We start from the raw sequence: 19,568 nt of genomic DNA, 5'->3' as shown, positions 1-19,568 counted from the left end.
CATCTGGCTAACTTCCCCCTCTCAGAGTGGACAGGTGAATAGCTGGCTCCATTTTACCCTCCCAGTGTGACTATCTAGGACCGTTCTGTGTCCCAGTATCTCCTTATCTGTGACATAGCAGGGCCTGTCAAGTTCAGAAATTCTGTTTTCCAGGTAAACAGACCAACTTCTTATTTACTTCGGCTGTTGAAAACTTTGAAATCAAGGACATTCAGAAAAACTTGCAGGTACTTACAGAAGGCTTGGGAGCAGGAGACTTGTTGCCGTCTGGGGTTTTGGTTAGCCATTCGTTGATGCGGCTGGAAACTCCCACCTTCAGGCCAGCGGTTTCCTACAAAGAATCAATCACCCATCATACTGAAGAGTAAACCTTAGCTGGGAAGAAATATGCACAGCAACCCCAAAATATTATAAAGCATTCTATCAGCTAGCCATAAGCTCTCCGTTGACATTTAAAGAATGTGACTTGATTTTTCTTCTCCCCTGGACTTCCTCCATCCCAAAGTCAAGGGTGGACGATCAATCATAGGCATTTTCTGAGGGCTCCCAGTCTGTGATTTAGCACAGAGTGTAAGCCTCATGAATACACTCTCTCTGGACTCACTTTTGTGGTTACTGCAATGCACAGTAGGGATTGCATCTTCCATATCACTTTTACTATTAATGAACGTGGTTCCTAAAACAGAATGGAAGACAGGTCCACCCCTCTAAACGTAAAATACAAAGATCTTTTGCTCACCTTATTGGGCGTGCCTGATGCGGCAGGGGCCGAGAACACATTGCCTTTCTCCCACATGCTCTTGATATTGCGTACACCTTCAGCAGGCACAGGGAGATCCGAGGCTGCTGGTTTTGTAGATTTTGCAGTTTTTGTTCCCTGAAATGATTATGTTTTAGGAATGACGCTGGGAAGTGTTTTGCTATAAAATTAGCTTAGCTCTTCCATCGCTGTCGTTTAAAAAGTTTATTGTGTACATACCTTTGCCAAAAATGAGCAATAATTTCTGTCCTGCATTCTGATCATGCGAATTATTCAACGTAAACCCTAAGAACTAGATCATGAAATCTTTGAAAAATGAATAGTGAAATACCACTGATTGTTAAGGCAACAATCTATTTTACTTCTGCAAATGCCTCTTAAATGCTTGCTGTGTGGGATACTCTGCTGGGCTCTGGATGTACAGTTTTGCTGTACACAAGACAATCTGCTCTGAAAGCTGCAGAGGGCTTACCTACTAATAGGACAGAAAGGTAGTCATAAGTTGCACAAATAGTAATTTAGCGCTATGGTGAAATAAACACAGTAAGACAACAGAATGACAAAAGGCATAGCAACAGGACAGTGCTATTTAGTTTTAGATGCAAAGAAGACTAATCTGAAGAAAGGAAAGTAAAACACAGGAGGACAGAAAATTCACGGTGGCAAAGTGATCAGGAGAAGCAAACTCCAATCCACGTAGAGGTTTACAGGATGTGTAGAAGTCCTGAGATAGAGGGAATGTTCCAGAAGTATGGTTTAGGAGAGAATGTTGTACATTTAAAATGCTTTCCTGGCAGTACCAAAGAATATACTTCAAATAGCCCGAGTTTCTCTCCTGGTCCTGCTTCGTGTCCTGTTGCCTTTGGTCAGATGATCAGCCAGGACGAGTGTCACCATCAGTGACCACGGCATAAAAATCCCACGGGACTATGTAAAGGACGAAGCCACAGTCTTAGCTTCAGCAGACTTATTGGCGCTATGAGGAACTCAACCGCAGCAAACCACTGCTGTGATGTGAACACAGGTTTGTTCCTACACCCACGATGGATTTCACATCCTAAAGTCACAGGGTAATGACACTAAGACGATGAAGATTCAACACAGGATGTTTGGAGGTGAGGCTTTCGGAAGAAGCCTGGATTGGACTGGGCTGTCGGGGGAAAGTTCCTGGGATTAAATGTTGATGGTCTTGTAAGTGATCACATACTTTCCCCATCTCCCTCCTTCATGGCTGCCCGTGAAATCCTTCCTGAGCCCCAGTTCCACATTTCACAACTGCTTACCAACATCAGAGACCAAATCTATAGGGGCACCCAATGACCCACCGCTCCAAAACTACAGGCTAAAATAAACCTTTTCATAAGGTTCATTTTTGGGGGGTAATTCATTCCGAAACATTTTAGTGAACCTTTACTCTTGTGAATAAAAACCATATCTTGAGTGTCAGAAATTGATTATTCACTTGATAAATCGTCAGACCTTTCTCTTTGATGTCTCCCTTATCAGCTTGGTGAACTACTGATCAACTATCTCTAGAGTGCAAAGGAGAAGGAAAAGGTAAATTTAATTCATTCAGGGCCCGGCGCGGTGGCGCAGTGGTTAGGGTCCTCGCCTTGCATGCCCGGGATCCCCTATGGGCGCCGGTTCTATCCCGGCAGCCCCGCTTCCCTTCCAGCTCCCTGCCTGTGGCCCGGGAGAGCAGTCGAGGACGGCCCAAAGCTTTGGCACCCTGCACCCGCGTGGGAGACCCGGAAGAGGCTCCTGGCTTCGGATTGGCATAGTATCAGCCGTTGCACTCACTTGGGGAGTGAATCATCGGACGGAAGATCTTCCTCTCTGTATATCCGCCTTTCCAATTAAAAAAAATAATAATAATAAAAATAAATCTTAAAAAAAAAATTAAATGCATCCAATGGTTTCACAGCAGGTGGTCTCCAGGAACACCTGGCTAAAACCATGGGCTGAGGTCTACACAGAGGACAAAAAAATGTCAGCTTATGCATGCTAAACACCAGCTTCCTCTTGATGCTCTGCTACTTGGAAGTACACATCCCTTCCAAATACAGCACAAGCCAAAGTCAACTGGGTTAAAAAAAAAATTGGAGTACATAGAAGGATAAAGCTGTCAAATATAAATGTTTATCTGAAATGGCTGACTAAATGAAGGTGGCTATTGTCTATATTATTTTTCACTAGTATTTTTATTCCATAATAAAAAATTTATACAAAAAAAGAGGACTGTGGAAGATTATATGGGGTCAATTTAAACCACGTTTGAGGACACAATTCGTAAGGAATTTTGGATATTGAAGATAAACTTGTGAAGATACATTTAACAACTAAATGCCAGGAAACCAATTCATTTAAAGAATAAAGACCTTCATTATAGAAAATGCAGGGTGAACTTATCTGAAACCGTTCCAGGAGCTGGCACTAGGGCTCAACCGGCTAATCCTCCCACTTCAAGCACCAACATCCTATATGGGTGCTGGTTTATGTCCCAGACGCTGCGTTTTTGATTCAGCTTTCTGTTTGTGACCTGGGAAAGCAGTGGAGGATGGCCCAAAACCTTGGGACCATGAAACTGTGTGGAAGCCCAGAAGAAACTCCTGGCTCCTGGCTTCAGATCGGCTCACCTCCAGTTGCTGTGGCCACTAGGGAAGTGAACCAATCGATGGAAGATTTCTCTCTCTGACTCTCCTTCGCTCTGTAAATCAGCTTTTCCAATAAAAAATAAACACATCTCTTAAAAAAAAACCCTATTACATAATTTATTCCTATATTTCCCAAAAACTAGGTCAAAGTGTAAAAACATTATTGGTATTTTTTTTCAAATGGTAATCATTTTTTTTTTTCTTTCAAAGGCAGAGCAATATCTCACACACAGACGCACACACATTTCTTCTGCCTCTAGTTGACTCCCCAATTGCTTCTAACACCTGGGACCAGGCTGGTAGCTGGGATCTCTGTCCAGGTTTCCCATATAGGTGGTGAGACTCCAGGACTTAACTCATCACCTGCTACCTCCCAGGCACACAGAAGGAAACTGGACCAGAAGTGGAGGCGGGATATCAGCCTAGGCACTCCAGTATGGCACGTGGGTGACTCAAGCAGCAAAATTACCTGGGGTGCTACAATACCCACCTGGGATCATTGATATTCAGATACTATGGTAGCTGTTGGAGTTGGTTATCATTCTGAGCTGTTCAACAGGGCCAACATTCTGAGGACAGTGCTTACCTCAATCGCACTGGTATACTGCTCCAATCTGCTGTCAATCTTGGACACTACTGCCGCTTGATGAGTTGACTTGACACCACTGCTAAAAACAAACGGCTAAAAATATGAGAACCATTCCCTACTTACAAGAGGTAATCATTCTTACATGAACACTCAGCCATAGTTACCTTTTCTGCACAGACTTATTCAAAAATTCTGCTCGCTCTTCAATCTAGGAATTGAAAAAGAAAATCAGAAGTTTTCACTTGGACATAATGTTTCTCAGTCCAGGCCAGTATCATTCCTAAACAAGGTGAGTAAAACCACCACAGTGTTAAAGGGTATTTGATACTACACATAGGCATGCTTCTACAGAAAAAATAATCTGGATATGATATTTGATAGTGAGATCTGGGGATGCAATTAGTATTGGCAGAGGATATAGAAACACACTGTTCTAGGGCCAAAATACACCCAGATTGAAATGAAGTGAAAACGCCTTTGAATTAATATGAATCAGTGGCACAATATTTAAAATACGAGAATATAATAGTTTTTTTTTTTCTCCTAAACCTTTCATGTTTATATGACTGCACGCAGACAATGCTCAAAACAACGAATGCCCCAGACTGATTTATCTCTGTTTTTCGTAAATAACAGGCTCAATTACGAAAGAGAACTAGGAGTTGTGAACTCTTCAGTTATGGTTTAGTGTGATTTTTTAAGTTAGTAAGGGCCAAGCTTGCAAAGCATGTGGTTGCTCTGGTTATACGAGAGATAAAGAAATCCAGAGCACCTGTGATGGATACATGCCAAACAGACAGTGAACAGTCCTCAATGAACTCCCCCACCCTTTTAACTGAAATTTCTTTGTGCTAGAGCAAGGCTGTTACATTAAATATTATCTTCTGAAACTGTGTAACTTAAATTCAACTGATCTCTGAAAGTTGGCCAACGTTAATTGACTTTTAGGATGCCCAATTTCAGGCCAGACACCCTCCGACCCCTACCAGCTGTCAATATCAACAACTATGAAACCTGTTCTCAGTGTGACACGCATGCTGGAAGCTTCTGTGTCCTGCCCTGACCAGGGCAGCCATGGAACTTACCACCCTGCAGTCACTTACCCTGAGTGCCTGTGGTTGACATTCATTCAACAAATTACCATAGGATGGGTAAACAACATGCATTTTGACACAATTTTAGAGACCGGGAGGTCCATGTCAGCATGGCTGGCATGAGACAAGCACCTACTCTTGTCTCGCTCTTAGAGCAACAACCCTTCTTAAGAGGGCTCCACTTTCATATCCTCATTCCCATCAAAGGCCTCATCTACCAAAAAAAAAAAAAAATCACACTGGGGGTTTAGATTTTGAAAGATGAATTATGGGGAAAGTTGGAAACTTATAGGTTATAACACTCCTAGTATCTTCTACAATGTTGGGATCAGATTGGGACTTACCAAAAAAATTCTTAAGTACCACAAATGTTTGCTTCAAAAGCAATGTTTTATTCCTAATATCAGCTGAATTGCACCTGTACAGATGCTAAGGGCACTTCATCTTTTATAAACATTTCTTACAAAAATAAATTCAAGTCTTTACCAAAATTAAATTTAAAATGCTACAGGGAGCCCAGAATTATTTACTAGAAAATACATTTTTGCATTTTAATCATAAACTACAGAATGCTTTTCTTTAAAAAAAAAAAAAGTTCCCGGATGAATAAAGTGAAACAGTTTAGAAGCATGCCAAACCCTGACACTTTTAATATTTCCCAACCATGCATCTGTTCATGTGCACATCCATTCATTCATCCAGCCAGCCAGCCTTTTAACAGCCTGCCAGCTAAACTATCAATTAATCAATTGGGTTTCTTCTATATAAAGTTATATTTCCAGTTGTCAATAAGACAGTGCTATGGATTGAGCTGTGTCTCTTGCAATATGCGGCTCATGTTTTAAAACCCTAACCCTCCCATATGTCTATCTTTAGGGTTGAACCTCTGAGTTAGTAACAGGGTAAATGGGATTGTCAGGGTGTGACCCTGATAGGATAAGATTAATACCTTTTTAAGAAAAAACAGCAGCTAGTGCGTGCTTACTCTCTTGCTACCCTGTGAGGCTGTAGTGAGGAAGTGACCATCTGTATGCCTCCATTAGAAATGAATTGGCCAGCACCTTGATCTTAAATATTTCAGACTGTGGAGTCTAGTCTAAGGAGCTTTGCTATGGAAACCTGAGCAGACTTCCATTCTTAAAGGCCTATTAATTTTTTGTTTTTTAATTGGAAAGCCAGATATACAGAGAGGAAGTAGAGACAGAGGGGAAGACCTTCCACCTGAGGATTCATTCCCCAAGTGACCACAATGGCCAGAGCTGAGCTGATCCAGAGCCAGGAGCCCTTCCGGGTCTCCTACACAGATTCAGGGGCCCAAGTTTTTGGGCCATCCTCAACTGCTTACCAAGGCCATAAGCAGGGAGCTGGAATGGAAGCAGGACTGCTGGGACTAGAACCAGTGCCTATATGGGATCCCTGCACGTGCAAGGTGAGGACTTCAGCAACTAGGCCCTAAAGACCCATTGTTAAAGAGCACATAACGTAGGGGCCCATGTAGTGACATCATGAGTAAAGCCATTTCCTGCAATGATGACGTCCCATGCGATGCTGATTTGTGTCCTGGCTGCTCCATGTCTGATCCAGCTCTCTGCTAATGATCTGGTACAAAACCAGAAGATGGTTTAAGTGCTGGGAGACCAAGATAAAGCTGCTGGCTTCAGGCTGGCCAAGGTCCAGCTATTGCAGCCATCTTGGGAGTGAAACAGCAGATGGAAGATCTCTGTCTATTTGTCTGTCTCCCTCTGTAACTGACTTTCAAATAAATACCTTTTTTTTTCAAGGAGCACAGAGTTTATAAGAGAATAGTAGGGCCCGGCGGCATAGCCTAGCGGCTAAAGTCCTCGCCTTGAATATGCCAGGATCCCATATGGGTGCCGGTTCTAATCCCAGCTGCTCCACTTCCCATCCAGCTCCCTGCTTGTGGCTTGGGAAAGCAGTCGAGGACGGCCCAAAGCCGTGGGACCCTGCACCCACATGAGAGACCTGGAGGAAGTTCCTGGGTTCAGATAGGTGCAGCACCAGCCATTGCACTTACTTGGGGGAGTGAATCATCGGACTGAAGATCTTCCTCTCTGTCTCTCCTCCTCTCTGTATATCTGGCTTTGTAATAAAAATAAACAAATCTTAAAAAAAAAAAAAGAGAGAGAGAATAGCAGCATACATCATTATTTAAGAGCTAATGCTGGTTACCTAGTACACAAAAGTAGAAAAGGCTGAGTATTCAAGAGAAGCAGCTATCTGGGGGAATTGACGAAGGTCTCTCTGGAGTTTTGCATCTGGCCAGAGATCTGCAGCTTATAGTCTACAGTTTCAAAAGTGAGTATATGAAAGAGAGAATGGGGGTACGGAGGTAGAAGGAAAAGGACATTTCTCAGAAAGCAAATATACGCATCCAAGATCAGGTGCAGGCACAGTGCGATGGAAGAACATAGAACAAGTCAGCACGACGCCAGAGCTGAGCCTTATCCTTTGTAGCACTGTCAGTGGCTTTCTGATGCAGAGACCATCTTTCTCACCTTGGCCATCACAGCTAGTCCAGTGACAGAGACTCGCAGGTTCCCAACTCCAATTCTGTCTAGAGTAGCTGATGTGGCTTGACTTCACAATCATGTATTAAGAAGCAGGACCTCTGGCAGGTGACTAAATCATGAGCATGGAGCCCTTGTGAATGGGATTAGCGGATGTAAAAAAAAAAGGCCCGATCGGGCTTGGGTGGCTCCTCTCAATCCCTTTCCACCACGTAAGGATATAAGGACACACAAGGTGCCAACGCGTGAGGAACAGGCCCTCGCCATTGTCAGATCTGCCGGGGCCTTGATCTTGGCCTTTGGAAGTGTCAGTAACAGATTGCAGTTGCTTTGAAATGACTCGGTCTCAGGTGTTTTGTTACAGGAACCCCGAGACTAACACCAGAGGAGAGCAGAAAGATCAGGGAAGCAAAGATTGTGAATAATCAGTCATTTCATAAGGGACTAAACCAAGTTTATGTGGGCCTTTTTTTTTGATGTGAGGCGTGTTACAAGAAGATTTTACCTTGAGAGATGACCCTTTCGGGGTGAAACACTTGAATGGCTTCTTATCATCGGCCAAGCCATCTTCCGGCATCTTCTGGCGTTTCTCAGCAGCTTCTGCCCTTCGCCTTTCTATCTCTTCCTTTAGCCTCCTTTTCTCTTCCTGAAAGAGAGCACAAACGCTCAACGTCCAGGCGAAAGGCAAGGGGAGCGGGGCACCGAGGGAGAAGCAGCAGACGCAGGCTCTGCTGCGGAAGCGCCCTTGCGCTCAAGGGTGCTTACAGATTGCGTCGATTCACCTTCTGAAGCAATGGCTTCCCAACTGCGTGACCTTGAGCGTGTTACGTGCCAGCTCTGCGCCCCAAGTCTTCAACTATAAATAGGATAACAGTACCCACTTTGCAGAGTTTTCATAAATTCTATCCCATAATAGTGATGAGTCCTGTCCCAGGTCTAAATATGTAAAATGAATACAAATATCCTGTCTACATACTTCCCAGGCGAGATGCTAAGACTAATAGGGTGGCTTACATGGAAATGCATGTAAGTCTATGGTAGCAATTCTGCCAAGCTGTACAAGAAACGATTTTGTGATTGTCACTCATCTCAACTATTAAATCATTTGACATCATTGTCACTGGACGTTCTCCAGTAGCAGCTGGGGGGGTCTGCTGGTCAGAGAGCATTGCGGAAGGATCCTGTACTCGGTAAGAGGTTAGACCAGATTAACTCCTAGGTTTGATCCAGTTCTAAGAGCTTATGACATCCCTTCTGCCTTCGCCAGTAATCGCCATCATCATCATCGCTAGCACTTATCAAGTACCTACTCGGTGCCAAGCATTGTGAATACAACAATTTGCCTCATCATCAAACAGTCCTGCCAAGTAGGCATCATCTCAGCAGAGTAGCCCAGCAACCCTCCAAGGTCCCAGCTCCTAACTGGCTGAGTTGGGATACAAACCTGGCATGTTGGATTCTAAAACTGTATTGCCCCAATTCCTTTTCATCCTAAGATCACTGGCTCATGGGAAAGCTGGAGTTGGAAGAAACCTTGGAATAATCTGTTCAACCTTCGCATGCAGTTCTGGGAAATTTTGTACAGGAACCATATCTGAAAGCTATGGAAAGTTTAAAAAAAAAATAGTTTGCCTGATATGAAATCAGTATCTTCAAAGCTCAAGGCCCAGAGTGGGAAAAGCTGGGTGGAGAGGCTGACTCCACCACTTGCAAGTCAAGCACTTCAAGTGACTCTCAGAAACTCTCCGACGCCTGGTTCGTCCGTAAAATGAGCATGCGCTTCAGGACGAAAGGAAAGAATGCACTTTATAAACCGCAGCGTGGAAGCTATAGCTGTTTAGCGTTTTTTCCAGTGTGCATGTAACTTTATCTGTTGTTTTGGTCCTGTCTTCAAGGAGGGGATAAATTCATCGGCTCCTAATGGTAGAGTGCCTGCTGTAAGGTGGGCACTGTATGGGTCTCGGGTAAGCAGCAGTGACCCCAGAACATTCTGCACTTTCTTACTTCACTTCACTGTCTCCTCCATGACAAAAAAATCCACAGACAAGATTTTGAAAAACTCTTTCAACATTCGGAAAAAACCCTACCACACAACTTAATTGCCGAACCTTCATCCTTCTTCAGTGTCCTTCTTTATTGAGCGGTGCTACTGATAAAGGGCTCAGACAACTGGGGCCTCAGTAAAATGACAAAAGATTCAACAACAATACTTGATGCCCAAGTTTGCCCACTAGTAAAACACGGATAAGTGCTCACATCAGAGTCGGGAGGGACACCGGATAAAGGAACAGGACTGTAGATTTCAGCACTGAATCTACTACCTAAGTACGCTTACGGCCCTTGAAATACATTGTAATAATTTGGGGATATAATCAACAGGGGATATAAGGAGGAACGGAAGAGAGGAAGGGGAGGGAGGACCCCCTATGCTCTAGACCTGTATCGAGAAAAAGAAGAAAGCCACTCATTTTCCATCAGACGAAGGAACAGGTTTATGTTCGAAGGAGCGGCTGCACTGCCCTTGCAGGGACAGAAAGACTTCCTCCTGGGCTAGGCGCATCCACAAACAGGTGCACTCAGCTGTGCCACAGGGGGAGGGCGCCCTTCTTACCTCTTCCCTGACTTTTCGCTCCGCCTCTTCCTGCTTCTTTCGCTGCTCTTCCTCCTCCAGGACTTTCCTTCGCTCCTCTCTCTTCTTCTTCAGCTCCTCCAGTTCCTGGGCTGCCTCCTGCTGCTTCTGTTTGAGCTTCTCGAACTCCTCGCTCTCGGTCTCCCCGCGTCGACGGCGCAGCTCCTCTAGGCGCTTGCCGGCTTCCGCCTCCTGGGCGTCCCCACTGGCCTTGCCTCCCGAGCGGCCCGGGCTGCGCGGGGCGGGGGGGGGGAAAGAAATGGGACTCAGTTTACACGCCTTGCCTGAAAAACTTCCCCCTTAGAGAAGGGGGGTGTCCAGGGTGGGGCTTTGCACGCGCAGGGCTGGAGACCTCACTGCTGCCTGTCACTTGCCACCGGCACTCCCCATCAGGCCGAGGACAGGGTGGCGAATGCCAAGATCTCCTTGGGAATCCTTCATCTGCCCGAGTTTCTCAGTTGTAAACCGAAGCGAATTGGGCACTGTCGGTGGGGATGCAAAAACGGTGCGGCCGTATGGAACTCAGTGAGGAGCTTGCACTTTTCGTGTTCCATGCTGTTACTATTTTTACCCACAGTTAAATATAAACACATAAGGAAAAAAAATAAAACAGGGCAAGAACTATTCAGTTGTGTTTACCTCTGTATTTTCTGGGACTCAAGGGACTAAATATCTAATTATCTTACTTGTCATTCCTAAGCGAATGTTATTATTAGAAACCCTACTATTCATATGCACTCCATAATTCATCAGCGGCCACCTTCGATTGGTACCCCGTTACAATCCTGTATCAAGGGCCCGGCGCGGTGGCGCAAGTGGTTAAAGGTCCTCGCCTTGCACGCCCGGGATCCCATATGGGCACCGGTTCTAATCCCGGCAGCCCCGCTTCCCTTCCAGCTCCCTGCCTGTGGCCTGGGAAAGCAGCAGAGGACGGCCCAAAGCTTGGCTCCTGGCTTCGGATAGGCATAGTATCGGCCCGTTGCGCTCACTTGGGGAGTGAATCATCGGACGGAAGATCTTCCTCTCTGTGTCTCCTCTCTGTATATCTGCCTTTCCAATAAAAAATAATAAAAATAAATCTTTTAAAAAAAAAATCCTGTCTCAAGAGGAACGCAGAGCGGTTCAGCCCTGGAGACAGACACTGTAAGGAATGCAGGGCTCCGCAGCTTGGCCTTGACCTTAACTCTTGCAACACATCTCTGGCAGATGCGATCACCTGTTAAGTGCATCCCTCCCCCTAAACCCCGCCCCCCCCAGCCGCCCCAGGGAAGTTCCTGATGACGGCGCGAGGCCCCATGGTTTCCCTTCGTCTATTTGGCATGCTCTTACATCTCAACCCAACCCAACTGAAATGCTCCTCTACCTATGGCTTTCAATGACTTACTGAGCTCTGGCGGGATCAGAATCGTGGCTTTACATCTTTATACCTTTTCCGTATTCATTACCTTTGTTGAGAGAACATAATTTACCCAAATTTTTGATAGCTAGAAAGTGATTCAGTCACGGTCAGACCTGGCTGTTTACCGTTTATAGTCTTCCTTGTAGTGGAATTATATCTGAAGTTAAAAATGATTTGTCATCAAATCATCAACGAAATAGGACGCGTCAGCCCCCCCTCCCAACCTCTTCTCTCACATCCTGAGGATGGAGAGTTTACCAGAGATGTGTCCTACCTGATTTTCTGGGATTACTTTACCCACCATGCCTGAAAGGAAGCATTACGTCATCAAGCAGGACAGCTTGAGAACCGGAAAGAACATGTGTAAACTTTTTTTTGTAAGTCAGAACTGAAGTTAAATTTGATGGTGAATTTTCTTTTGTGATTGAAGGGGGACTCGCACTGCAGTATGGGGAACCTGTTGACACTAAGGACAGACTGCCACCCCAAGTCCTTGTGTTAACATTTGAATTCAGAGCTGGTAGTCTTCATGTTTTACGGACATCACGTGATAAGATGGGGAGGCATCCTCAGCACCTCCTGAGCCCAGATTCCTCTAGAACATTGATGATTTTGATCTGTTAGGGGCAGGACTAACACTTTAAACAGAACAGTCTGTCTCCACTTAGGCAACATTCATAGTAGTTAGATCCTCCTGAAATTTTGCTTGCCGGCTGCCTTGTTATAATTAGTGTTACACCAAGGGACGGACATATAGTTTGTTGCCATTTAAATGCTTAGTAACATGTAGTTAGGTCATGGTTAACTAGATCTGAATCAAGGTAGCCAATTTACAACACCATTGTCTTAGGACAGGTGAAGGGCCACTGTATCTTCTACTTTAAGTAGAGAATGGCTCTGTGTTTCTGTGCGTGGAGAAAGAGAATGAACAAAACAATGAAAAAATTCAAGATATATGCTCAAAATATTGATCTTCTAGTTCACCTCTCATAATAGTTCAACACTGGGGTTGTCTGGACATAACGTGTTCTTTCGGACTATTTTTCAAGCTGCGTAGTTGAGACCCAATTCAGTGGATTATAAGGATTACCAAAACCATAATTAGGATATAATGAGAATACGTTGCATGTAGCAATGGAAAATACCATTTCTTGAATGCTTGTTTCATTAAAAATACTTACTTTCATATAGACTTATACTGCGTTATCATGCAAAACTCTTACTAGCAGTTGAAATTTAAAAAGCTAAAATTTACTTGCTTAGGTTCCTTGGCAACGATTATTTTACTCTGAACTCAAGAAAGTGTCTTAAAAATTTATGTTGTGTATTCCAGGATTTTAAATTTACATCCTACGGCTCCCGGTTCGGCCCGGTTCAGATCTGTCTGAACTCAGAAACAATTCTGAAACTTCTCTGCTGTCCACTAGGTGTCGCTCTCTCCTCATGTTGGACAACTAAGATGCCCATCATTAAGTACTAGCCATTTTACCCATTCAGGAATACCTTAACATCATCATTTATAGGCTTGCATTTATTGGTATAGAAAGCTGGTTATGATGCCTTGCTGTGTATATAAGATGTTCAGAAAAATGTTACTGTTGATTTTCTTTGGGTGGTAGGAACTTATTTTTGTCCTTCTATTTTCTGAATGTTTTACCTTGAGCACTTTTCTTCTTCAAAGTCTGAAAAAAAAAAAAAAGCATTTACTTCCCACCATTAACACATAACGAGAAATCCTCATTTTGTACTTTCTTCTAAATCCTTGGTCTAATCTTTTATCTCCATCGCTTGTTGATTCAAACTGCGAGTTTGTGTCATAGTGCAGCGAAAGCAACTGAGTTACGTGAAGACACGATCAAAGGAGACAGTGATGAAATCACTCAGAAGATGCTATGTTCAAACTGGAAGAGGGCGTTTTGTCTAGATCACCCAGGCCTCTATCTGTGACTGGCTCTCAGAGTTCTTCCCGCTAGCTTCTGCTTCGTAGGTTTTAGGTGAACATCAAACCTTCAACCATTAAAAACCAGAGCTAGCAACATCAAGTTTATGGAAATACAGGCTCCCTTTCCCCTGCTTACTTCTCATTTTGCAGGTAGAAACCCATGCTTCTCATTTCTGTTCACATCAGCAAAGCTGAAGCTAAAACTCACAGATGCTGGCAGTTCAACAAAAATGAATGCTATGGTGGCAATTTGTTCTTCTACTTGTTATCTGCCCAAAGATGGAAAAATTAAGAGTCTCATTGAGGCATTGTTATTGCTCAACCTATTTCTAATATTTTGCTATTTTTCTCTTTGAATTTCCTAGCTCTTTTGGTGTCTACACACAGGCATGCTAATCATTAATTTGAACTTTGACTGAAGCACCTTGGCAAGTTCCCTAGTTGTTAAAACCAAGCTTCTTTATAATGAGAGTATTAAAACATTGTTTCTCTTCGTAGAATTAGAAACTGAGTATTTTTTAAAAAGCCTTATGCCTCAACTATATTTTAAACTATCAAGCAATGAAATAGCACTCATCTTAGGTAACAGTCATTGAGCATTTTTCAGGAACCTGACACATGAGCACTGGACTTTAAACATTCCATTAATGACACTCCAGCAAGCTTTGGATTCTGCATCGGTTTGCTTTGCGGATTTTCTCTGGCTAGACAAGAAATTCTCAATTTGACCATCTACTCTCTTGCCAATCACAGCTAATACCCATGGATCCTACTTTCCTTTCTCTTTCACCGTTGTAGCTCGGCCTTTCATGCACGCCTTCTGTGTGCTGTAGGTTATCTGCTGCATCGTACGCCCAGGAGGATTAAGCTTCTGCTCAAATTTTTTTGTAGGGCGACATTGTTTCAGGATAACCGCTTGATATTTAGATAAACCGGAAACACTTGCTTCTGAATGTTACAATTCTGCTGGTGTAAGGAGCATGTCAAACTGCACCACAGCTGTTGGGCGGCTTTGCCACAGCACGTGTCAATAACACGGGGTCAGCAAGCAATGGAGGTGCCAAGCTTTATGGCCAAGCAAATCCTCAGCAGGGGCCCCGGGACCTTTCCTCACCACCTGCTGCCGAGGAAGCAGTCATACAACCAAGCTTGAGAAAGTGAGGGTTTACTTACCTAGACTGGCCTAGTTTTTCTAAAATTAGTTGCCTATCTTTAACGTGTGGGTGGCAAATTTTTTAATATGATGATTAGCAGGAGGTTGAGATGCTGCAAGATAATTTCCCAAGATGTATTAAAAGATCCTCAAAGCTCTGTGGTTGAGAGATCTGAATAACTTAGTTTATGCTAATGTTTCCAAAGTGCCTGGCTGTGGAATAGTTCTGCCTTTCTACGCTATCATGAACAAACTTTCAAAAATGCAGTCTTCAAAAACAGCACCGAAGGATGTTTCCTATGAAGTTGGCTGGATCACATACAAAATAAACCGATGGCATTAACCTGTCATGATGTTTTCTAATGCACTGATGTCACGTGTGTGTATTAGGTCAGCGAATGAAACCACCACGGGTGCCGAGCAAGCAAAATCTGCCTTGCAAACTAGTGGGAACTGGAGATGGAGCCCTGGCTGAGTGAGGACTGCAGCTCTCTTGTTAGCGTCAAGCGAGCTAGATCTGCTGACTCTTGAGTCTCTATGACGATGGCCAATAACCTCACAACATAAGAATGTTGCCTGTTTAGCACGTTTGTGTCTGGAGGCACAGGATGGGAAGCCGTCTCTGTGTCCCTCTGTGGGAACACAAGTATCTGTTCACTGGTCGCTCCTTACCTAAATGTGTTCTCAGCATGTTTAAGTTTGTGAGTCCCGAATTCTCCATTCTGCGATTTCACCTCTGCAAAGCCCTTCTTTTTATCCACGAGGCTCTTGGCTTCTTCTTTAGGCTCTTTGTCCTTCTTCGTCTTTTCATCTTTGACCTAACCAACAGCACACATCGGGACAAGAACAAAGACCTTATTAGATGTTGGTCGGTACTGTCAGATAAGAACTCAAATCGTTATGAAGTCAGAAAACTTGTAAGTGAAACCTCTCCCCCCAGAGAACAACGTGGTGGAGCTGGGATCGGAGGGAAATCCTCAGACTGAACAATGGTCCCTCAGCCTGCGAGTAAAGACCTTGACTGCAATTTTAGGAAAATGACATCACTGCCAGTCTCACTGGGGCTTCTGTTTTCAAGATCAGAGAGGGTGTTAATGCTTATAAATGTTTAAGGTCAGGGCATTTCACGCGAAAGTCACTGCTTGCAGTTCCCAGTGGAAAGATGCGTTCTTAAAGCAGCTCTCATCAAAGCATGGCCAGGTTGTTAGCACAGCTTCTTTTTGACTGTAAATTTTGGGGAAGGACACGAGAAAAGAAAGAAAGGAAAACCTACCAAGTAAGGCAGATGTATCAAAGCAATTTTAGAGAAGCCAAGTGAAGGAAGGTGTGAATTTTAACAAAATGAGTATGTCCCAGGAGTGGAATGCGTCATGACCCTATGTTTACGGAGAGTTCAGACGTCATGGATATAGCCTCCTAAATCATTAGAGTAGAACAGAAAAAAACTCCAGAGTTGAAGCCTTAACGGGTGCAGGTCTTTCAATGGCCATAATAAGAAAGGGGTTAAAAAGTCCAGCGTTGTTGACCTTGACTCCCACTGCCGGGAATACAGTGGTCTGGTTTTGTGATTGTGTTGGCAAACAAAGGTAAAGTTAACTTTCAACATGTTGTACGTTTTGTGTTGCAAGTTCCCTATAACTGAGGCGGATTGTGTTACGTTAAGTGAGTTTACATAACTCTTTGGGAGGCAAAAGGGTTCACATGGCTCAACCTAGAGCATCTCATTCATTCTTAAAAGATGCGCAGGAAAGTAGGTGAGGTTCATTATCATCCCTTCCAAGGCAAACATCTCGGAAACAAGGGCAGGCTGGCAGAACTTGGGGCTTCAGGTTCTCCTCCTAGGGATACCTATCTAGCAAGTGTCTTGGAAACGCTCAAGATAGGACTTCTGTTTTTCCATTCTCTCTGTGAGCTTTGTCTGCAAGTCAGGAAACCTACGTTTGAGTTACAGGCTGGCTGTGCGAGCTGAACAGGTCCCATCACTTCTCTGGAATGCTAGTCCATTGTGTCTACAGAGCAAGCCCAGGCCTTGGAGAACTCCTCTCCTGTCACTTCCCTCTTGGCTGCTGCTACGTCGGGAGGGGACCCAGGAAAGTGAAGTATTGAAACACAAGTTTGGAAGTGAAGGGGTGCCCTTTCGGGAAACGAATTCGCAGTCAAATCCTGTGGTTTGTGGAGCAGCGGGCTAGAGAAGTCCCTTTAACTCATTTTTTCTGTTTGCAGTCAGAAATATCTAAAAGCTTCCAAAATGACTTACTGGGCAAAAAAAGGTTTGAAAATAGATACGTAAAACAATACATGTCTAACAGAAGAAAATTCCTCCCCCTCCTTTTTTCTGTCAGCTCTGTCTTTGTTGGCAAAGCGCACGGCCGATGGTATGTTTACATATTCTTTGGAAAACTTTCTTCGAAACATTCTCAGTGTAGTAACACTAATTTGAATCTGCTTGAAAATGATTTTTCTTTCTGGGAAATGAATAAATAATGCAATTCCATGCAATGTTTAGATTTTTATTTTAAGGAACATAATTGGATTGGAATCTGTAGCGGATTCAACAGAACCCATGGGACGCTAGGTCCTTGGGAAAAAGGCATTCTGTCATGGAGGTCAGAATGTTACCACAATGAAAATCTGTGTTGGAGGATGGGGCAGGCGGCCAAGGGTATTAAAAGCGTTAACATGCCTCCTACACAGACAGTATCAGTCCACTTGTAAGGAAGGTTCTAGTCAAATGTGATCATTTGACTAAAACTATGGCTAATTGTGATATCCAGTGGGATAATATGTGGGCATTGCTGTGAGCATGTGTGTGTGTGTGTGTGTGTCCATGTGTGTGAATTCAAGGGACATGCTCTTGTATCAGAGAGACATTCAAACGGTCAAGTGCAACAGGAGTCGTTTTGCAGTGTGTGCCTTTGGACCATTTAGTTCCAGAAGAGCCACTAGAGCCTGGGACAAGTTACAGTTTCTCAGATTAGGTCTAATGCATTTTTGTTACTTTTAGAAGTTTAGTCTGGATCCATCTTCTGTTATACCTGTATCCTCTAAAACTCATTGCTACTAAAAGTTTGAGCCTTGTATTACATAGGCTTAAGCAGAGAATTCGGACTCCCCAGAGCTACGGAGCCAGAGTCTTCATTTACCAAGATGCCCTGGTGATTTGTCTACATACATAAAGGTTTGGAAAGCATGGGCCTGGATAACATGAACAGCGGATTTGATATCACACAGGCAGTTCTGTTGCAAATCTTATTTTTCTGTTAGAGGCCAGCCTGAGTGAAGAACCAAAAAGAGGCATTCTATAATTGGAGGGAAAGAGAGCATGCTAAATTAAGTTTCAAGATTGCTGATCAGGCCGGCGGCGTGGCCTAGCGGCTAAAGTCCTCGCCTTGAATGCCCAGGATCCCATATGGGTGCTGGTTCTAATCCTGGTGGCCCCACTTCCCATCCAGCTTCCTGCTTGTGTCCTGGGAAAGCAGTCGAGGATGGCCAAAAGCTCTGGGACCCTGCACCTGTGTGGGAGACCCAGAAGAGCTCCTGGCTCCCAGCTTCAGATAGGCGCAGTACCGGCCGTTGTGGTCACTTGGGGAGTGAATCATGGGACGGAAGATCTTCCCCTCTCTCTCTCCTCCTCTCTGTATATCTGACTTTGCAATAAAAATAAATAAATCTTAAAAAAAAAAAAAGACTGGTCATCATCTGAAGCCATCATCAGATTAAGCTGTAGTGCAGAAAGTCTGGAGGTTTGTTTGTCTTTCTGGGAGGGGAGTGATGGGTGGATGTGTTTCTCTAGAAGGGTGTACATGAGTTTGTATTTCCTTATGGTTGACCTAGTCTGCTTATGCTGTACAGATCCTCGAAAGAAAAGGTTTTCGTTCCATTTTGTGCATGTTTGTCAGCCACGTGTGTTTGACAAAAAAAGGAGACAGACAGGAAGGGGTTGTTCCAAATGGCAGAATCATGCAATGTGATTCTATAGCTGACTACACAGAGCAACCGCACAACTAGTTAGAGACCGCTTTTCTCTCAATCCATAATGTATGTGTGCAATATCAAAACAAGAATATAGATTTTTCTGAGAAGCATGGGTTGAGAAAGTTATCTGGCCTTAGAGAAGAGAACCAAAGTTTGGGGACACTGGATTGTGCTACAAGGCAATATCGGCAAGGGGCTGACCTGAAAGCAGTCCCCCCAGGGGCACTGCTGAGCCCAGGTCTTATCAGTGCATTTGGGCCTGATGCGTTCTTTCTGGCTCAGAGACACCATCCACAGGCATAGGAAGCTCTGGTCACAAGAAATGAATCACAGCTGGAATTCAATCTTAAGGCTAGACTCAAATAGCATTTTCCATAGCCTCTCTTCTCCCACAGGTCTAACTATTGAGGCATGGTTTATGTAATTCCCCTCTTCCTCTTTAGTTAAAGACATTCACCATGAAACACTTAGCTTTATGGGAGAACTCGCATGCAGCGTTTCTGAGTATAGTTCCATGGTAAGTGTCATTCTTTTTGCAAATACATTCATAGGCAGTGTTCCTTTGTCACCAAAGGAGAGGCATTTCCCAGCTTGTTCAACTATTCCTGCAACTGCCTCAAGAGAGTTAAATTCAGCTTTCCAATGATTATATTTCCCCTTGCTCTTACCAGGCAGTGCTCACAGTCTATATTCTCATTTTTAAAAGATTTCTTTCTTTCTATTGGAAAGGCACATAGACAGAGAGAAGGAGATACAGAGAGGAAGATCTTCTGTCCGATGATTCACTCCCCACGTGGCAACAATGGAGCAGATTCAAAGCCAGGAGCCAGAGCCTCCTCCAGGTC

At 44.0% G+C, this 19,568-nt stretch overlaps 1 protein-coding gene across 3 annotated transcripts in view; it reads right to left on the bottom strand.

The window, feature by feature from the left end:
• The window catches only part of CALD1 (caldesmon 1), a 171,985-nt gene that overhangs the window by 8,885 nt on the left and 143,532 nt on the right, over window positions 1–19,568 (bottom strand). For 2 of the 3 annotated variants that reach the window (XM_041002083.1, XM_041002084.1), the window contains 7 exons: window positions 15,421–15,566; window positions 10,237–10,486; window positions 8,131–8,271; window positions 4,168–4,211; window positions 4,001–4,082; window positions 740–877; window positions 236–331 (listed from right to left, as the gene is read on the bottom strand). In XM_041002083.1, the coding sequence (XP_040858017.1) occupies window positions 236–331; window positions 740–877; window positions 4,001–4,082; window positions 4,168–4,211; window positions 8,131–8,271; window positions 10,237–10,486; window positions 15,421–15,566 (897 nt within the window). The remainder of the gene's footprint in view (window positions 1–235; window positions 332–739; window positions 878–4,000; window positions 4,083–4,167; window positions 4,212–8,130; window positions 8,272–10,236; window positions 10,487–15,420; window positions 15,567–19,568) is intronic. The other variant, XM_041002085.1, reaches the window with a different exon arrangement.

This window comes from Ochotona curzoniae, unplaced genomic scaffold, assembly GCF_017591425.1.
Source record: "Ochotona curzoniae isolate NIBS_2020 unplaced genomic scaffold, NIBS_Ocur_1.0 scaffold_2476, whole genome shotgun sequence".
In the NCBI taxonomy this organism is placed as follows: Eukaryota; Metazoa; Chordata; class Mammalia; order Lagomorpha; family Ochotonidae; genus Ochotona; species Ochotona curzoniae.
Note: the sequence above shows the minus strand (reverse complement) of the source record. Positions and strands in the feature narration are given on the sequence as shown.